The sequence below is a fragment of the Mytilus edulis genome, chromosome 5, assembly GCF_963676685.1.
Source record: "Mytilus edulis chromosome 5, xbMytEdul2.2, whole genome shotgun sequence".
Taxonomy (NCBI): Eukaryota; Metazoa; Mollusca; class Bivalvia; order Mytilida; family Mytilidae; genus Mytilus; species Mytilus edulis.
The window spans coordinates 65799042-65805671 of record NC_092348.1 but is presented as its reverse complement, the minus strand read 5'-3'; the positions used below and the strand labels follow the sequence as shown (position 1 = coordinate 65805671).

The 6630-nt window shown below is 30.8% G+C and overlaps 1 protein-coding gene across 1 annotated transcript; it reads right to left on the bottom strand.

The window, feature by feature from the left end:
• Positions 1–2933: 2933 nt before the first annotated feature.
• LOC139524316 (short-chain collagen C4-like) lies at positions 2934–6420 on the bottom strand. The gene is made up of 5 exons (XM_071319065.1): positions 6395–6420; positions 6123–6295; positions 4813–4881; positions 3473–3709; positions 2934–3194 (listed from the first exon to the last, which is right to left on the bottom strand). Exons 2-5 carry the CDS (start codon positions 6292–6294, stop codon positions 2956–2958), a joined length of 717 nt encoding a protein of 238 aa, XP_071175166.1. The 5' UTR covers position 6295; positions 6395–6420; the 3' UTR covers positions 2934–2955.
• Positions 6421–6630: the final 210 nt, after the last annotated feature.

Sequence of the window (6630 nt, the reverse complement as noted above, 5' to 3'; positions counted from 1 at the left end):
AATGAACCATTTAATAATTAGAAAACAGAACCTACAATGTACATGTATAGCTGCTGATTTAAAAAAAATATAATGGATAAATGATTGACTGTGTTACAATAAAACCAAGATACAAATGTAACTCAGTGAAGCTATTTATGAACATTTAAAGAGTTTGTGTTGACTGCAACAAAAATCTAGAATAAGGGATAGTAATCTTGCTGTGTTAACATCCATTTAATAAGCAATTGATCCAAAAGCTAAATGTTTCAGAAAAAAGACCTGGATACTACATGTACAAACATTGTTAATAAATGCCATTTGTAGAGCAGGATCTGCTTACCCACCCGGAGCACCTGAGATCACCTGTTTTGGTGGGGTTCGTTCAGTGAGTGACTATATAGCTACTCGAAGAATTGTTTGCTATGTTGATTTTCTATTATAAGTTATATGTTAGCGATTTTTGTATGTGTGCAACTATATGGTCATAATGCCAATCTAACAGTTCTCATTTGACCAAGTAATCATTGATAATTCACAAAGTTAAGTTTCCTAGTTCAAGTCAGTATCTCAGATATGATAGCAAATTATATTTAATATTTGTGCTATATTGTATGGTGAACATATCTGTCTGGTAGGTATAATATAAACACCTGTCATTTATCAATAATTCAACACAACTTGAGGTCCTCTGATGTTCAGTACTTCAGTACTTTGATTTAGATTTGGTTTTACCATCTAACCTGGTATTCCGAAAAATTGGAACCTATGGATTTAAATCCTTTTAGAGTATGTTAATACCGCAAGTTGGATATAAGATTTGAAGACAAAAACGAATGTGAATGGGACTAATAAGGTTTTCTTTAAGCATAATTATTAATGTCATTATTTAGTTTGTTTAAGCTTTGTGAAGTTTTGTCAATTTCAAAAATATATAAATTGATGTTACACATGTTGGTGCCCGAATACAAAATATACACTGCGATTATGTTTTATCCGAACGATGTACCATAAAGGTAAAGACAATGAACTTTCTGTGAAACACAGAACAACAGACATCTTTACGTATACATAACCAATATTTAAAATGAAATGTAATGGATATCGTCAAGTTATGGGAATTCCTAATAGGGATTTACTGTGCACCACTTACAGAAAAGCGGTTCCGTGGCATAAAATTCATAATGTGTAGTTGTTTTTTTTATTTTTATTGCAGACCTGTTTCTGTAGTGTTATGAGTTACAATTTATGATTGAGAGCAGCAAACCCATCGAAAAATCAGCTGATACAAATTTTAAATACACTTTTAGGTATTGTGATTATATATTTGCTCTCAGTAATGACGACTTCAGTATGTACACTAAAGATATTTCTCCTGCTGTACTGATCTTAAATAAAGCTTATTCTAACAATGAACACTGCCCTAGATATTGATACCAAGGTTTTTTTTCATTTATTAAGGAATTTTCCGGTTTGAATTTCCCTTGGAGTTTGGCATTTGTATTATATATCTTTGATACACAAATTAAAATGAAAGTTGTATATACCAAAATAGTATGTGCTATTATCAGAACATCCACCCACACAATGTTTACTATACTTAAGGGCATACGATAAAGTTTTGATCTTGATTTACAGTTTGATGAAAAATTCCATATAGGCTATTTTTTGTCTGATTAAATCAAATATGTAATAAAAAATATACCTTCATGTGCTACTTTTTGAGTTAAATGAGGTCAAAATTTTGTATATTTGCTCAAAATTCGGATTTGTGGCCGTATTTTCCCTTTCGAAAGAAAGCCATAGCTTTTTTGATTTAAAAGATAAACGCAAATTGTTTTTTTTTTAATAATTTGTAATTTCTGGTTTTTTTTTATAAGTATCCAAAATCTTATGCATTTTTTATTTAGAAATAACTCATATTTATCAAATGGTCATGAATTGAGAAGAAAACGTAATTTTTTGCTGTATAATAATTTACATTAAAAAAAATGCACTATTTACAGTTTTATAAAATGTGGTTCACATAATCTCTCAGCAAAATGAAACAAAATGTCGTTTTAAAAAATAGGGGTCCATGCACTCGTTTTCAAATTAAATCAGTTTGAATGATAAAAATCAGTCGAAAAATGCATCTTTTCCCGGTATGTCACAGTTTGACGTCGCGAAAATAACATTTTACGTTAGCAACGTCATTACCTCCCCTGTAACTGTATCGTATGCCCTTAATATGATTTTGGTGGATAAGTATTCGTGTAAATGATATAAATAATTATCGTGCCATCGACCTCGTGCAGTGTTTTAAGGTCCGTCGTATATAATTTTAATCATCGTTCCTATGGTGAGTGTATTCATGCATTTAACCTATTCTTTCACTTCTTTTGTAGTGTAAATAAACTCATATATACTTGGATTGAAATTTTGCATTTGAGCCAGACGCGAGTTTCGTCTACATATAAAAACCTGCTAACAATTTACAGTCTTAACCCAATGACACTTCTCCATATAATATATGCACCAAACAAAGTTGGTGACTTCATGCGTGTTTCAATTCTATAAAGTGTGTGACTGTCACAAGCAATAACATCAATGTTTAAGATAGTGCTGTGGACTGGTTTTAATGTTTAATTCTGATCATATGTTTCACACATTTTTCAGGCTTTCGTTTCAAATTACATTAAGGATTGTGATTAAGTCATTAAAAAAACAAATAAGAACTATATGACCAAAAAGGATACAATAGCCAGATTTATTAAAGGTCAACTGTGTGTTAGGGAGTGAAACTCTTAATTTTTGAAAAACTTTAAACTGGTTGAACGGGCAATTTCACAGAGGTATCATATTGTAGATCATGTCATTCATGACTTCTGAACTGATGAAACCATCGGAGATTGATAGTCCACCAACAACGGTATCGTATTGTAAGAAAGGCAGTAGTTATTTAGACAAAACCATTTAAACAATAATCAGTTTGTTTTATTTTGAACAGACTGTACAATGAACTTCGGTTTTATCTTTGTATGGAGGACATCTCAAACTACCACATTTTGCTCTGACGGGATAAAACAATGCACCATTATTGTTGGCTGATTGATTGTCCAAAGGTTCTGCGTCACCGTCCATACAAGCAAAGTCGATCTGGTTATAAATTTTATGTTGACTCATCAAAAATCCATTGTATTCGTATTTCCATCCTTTGTAACAGGTTTTCCTTCCTGAAGTAAACCAAAAAGTTAAAAGACAAAGAGAAAACAAACATATGCAAAGTTCAAACAAAACAATGATATCAAAGTTTTATTTCATTCTTTGAATAAATTATTTCAATAATACAGCAAGTGAACTTATTTAAAGCTTATGCATTCAAAACCAATCTATACCGATGATAGTATTATAAAATAATCAAAAATATTATGCAACAGAGCAAGTGAGAAAAGGAACATATTTCTAATAATTTTGAAATTACATTTGAAATAAATGTTGATGATATTACTACCTGGTATCATTAAAACAGAAAATTTCCCTGTCCTCCTGCAAACAGCACATGGGACCTCTTTTTGATACATATTTGATCGGAAACCGGCGGGTGCATTGCCGGAACTGACATCATACTCGGCACCATATAGTCCGTCATTATCATTGGAGGTTACTCTACCATTTTCAGGATCACTGGATAAACAGAGGTAGTTGGAACCTCCTCCTTTATTAGTATAAAAGTTTCCCCCAGCCTGACCTGCATAAGTTTGAGGAAATGAACTAATTACAAATAATCTATTTATACGTTACAATGACACTAATATTTCAAACTAATGTTTTGATTTTTAGAAATTAACATACTAATAGTAGAGAAAATAAAATCGAGTTAGAAACTCTGTTATAGATTGCAACTAATTCTAATAACATACAATCTGTTCAACCTTTCTCATAACACTGTTAAAAAAACCAACTGATTAATTCATAAGTGTATTTATGAGTCGGCATTGCATATTGCAGTTTGCTATCTTAAATAACAAGAGGAATAGCCAAGAAAATAAATGTTTGTGCATTGTTTTAATAAAACACTGAAATATAAATTGATTCGAGTACAAATTTTGCATTCACGGTAAAATTAATCCGTGTTATTTAATCAAAGACCGTTTGGTCATCTCCAAATAGTTCATTCAACCTAACCCTCGCACCGATTCATTCATTTGTTTGAATGATCATACTGATGGTTAACTGCCATATAACAGTGAACGCTATGAATTATTTGTTGAATTTGGTAATAATGGTACCAAACAGCTTGACTTAAATTAATTTGGCTCGTTTAGTTTTCATAAAGTTTTGACAAAATATTTACTTTGACCCTTTGACAAAAATATATGAATTTAAAAAAAAAACAAGAACCAAACACTTTTCGGAAAAATTACATTGAAAATAAAGCAGTTCGACAAACACGTTTTTGATTATTAAGAAGCTTAATATATCCTTGACAATAGGACGTGGTTAAAACGTTAATTTTTTCTAAAGATTTTTTACAGAGTTATCTCCCTATAGTGTAATTTACCAATTTCAAATAGGTAATGCATGAAGTTTATATTACCACAAACATGAAAATCTTAAACAAATTGAACTTTATTTTGTTTATTCTTATGTAGTGCTCTCTCGGATTTTCCAAATCTATAAGTTTATGTATATGTAAAAAGGTTAATTCACATGCACATAATAATATTCGTAAGAAAAAAAAAAGATAGCGATTCAAAGTATCTTTTAGTGTCTAGCGGTGTCATCCATCTGTAAGAACTTGTCAGTAATTTACTAAAAACATTAATAAAAATGAACACAAACTATAAATACCTGCATACACAATGTCCACACCTTCGGGACAGACTTTCTTCCCCCATCTGACATATGTCACACCAATATCTAAAATAAACACAGGATTTTGCTTGTTTTTTTTCTATAAATGAACGTTATCATATAATATCGGAAATTGATGAGACTGTCATTAAAGTGAGAGGGTTAGCGCTATAGAACCAGGTTTAATCCACCATTTTCTACATTTGAAAATGCCTGTACCAAGTCAGGAATATGACAGTTTTTGTCCATTCGTTTTTGATGCGTTTTGTTATTTGATTTTGCCATGTGATTATGGACTTTCCCAATTGATCTTCCTCTAAGTTCAGTATTTTTGTGATTTTACTTTTTTTGTAGAAAAATAAAAACAAAAAATGGGTTCCCCGTTCATTTAAGCTCACAATCTGCCATCGAAAGAAGCATGCATTTTACTTTATTTCTGTTGAACTAATAGGAGAAATAGAGGTAATATCGAAAAATAAAAATAACTAAATTACAGAAATCGCTAAATGTTTTACAATTAGAAAGTTTTAAGTACAGCTTATTTGAAGAAAAAAAAATAATAAAAAAATATAGGTCACCGATGAGTTAAAAAGATATTTCAATTTTAATGCGAAAATGGCATTTTTGTACCAAAGGCAGATAATTTGGAACCTTTTGAAAGATATAAACATTTTGAAAGTCTTCTGGAACCAAAACGAATGGATTTGTTTGGTTGATTTTTGTACAATATCATAAAATTATAACTGATAGTTAAATAGATAAAAGTTTTAATGAAGAAAAACAAAATAATTTTTTGTAGCAATTTTTATACCTTCGAGCCTCCTTAAGGATAAAACAGCTTCGGTGGGCGCATCCAATATGGCACCGGACGGCTTACCATCGAAGTGTTTGTTATATAATCACACCAACAATTTCATTTGAAAGACGGTCTTGTGTCTTTACAGAACAATCCTAGTCTAGTCATATGATCTTTAATTTCATCGAGTGTGTCCAATTTAAAGTTTTCATATTCAGACACATTTTTATATCGCTTTGAAAGTGATTCATGAATAGCAGAAAGAGTTTACCTTGTCTATGCATTCAGACTCTTTCAGATTTTCTTTGTTATATGTATCTTTATTTTCCCCTTCCTAATTGATTTACATGATTTGAACTTTGATTAAAAATTGTCAGTCCGTTTTTTCAAAAAGTACTTACTTATAGAGATTTTTAATGACAATTATTGGCTATAAAGCCCTCGCACTGTCGGAAAATTGAATATCTATACTGACAAAAAGTAAAATCACAAAAATACAACAGATACTTACCCTGTTGTGAATGTGCTACCGGAGTATCCGCCTTCCTGGAGGTATGCAAGTAATGCTTCATCATGTCAATAAGCGACTGGTCTGATGGTGTTAGGCTGTATTCTTTACAATCATTTCCAAAAACACTTACAACAAAGGCAACTATTGTGGTGGCAAAGCTGAATATGAGCATACTGAAAATCAAGTACTAATAATTATTTGTTAGAATGAAATGTAAAAAATCAAAATTACTACACTATGAACAAAATAACATCAGTACATGATTGTTTTACCTCTTAGACTCCCTATAATTCGTCTGTCAGTTAATGCTGTATTTTCATTATATCTTATATTTCGGATTGATCAATATTTTTTTAATTTGGAAATAGCGTGTAGAAGAAATACGATAGCGTAACAATATATTTTGACATTTCAAATGAAAATATTCAACTGAATATAAAGAAAGCATAGTTGTTTTTATATTATCTCGTACAACAATAAATAATGTATGGTATAGCGTTGTGAGCTG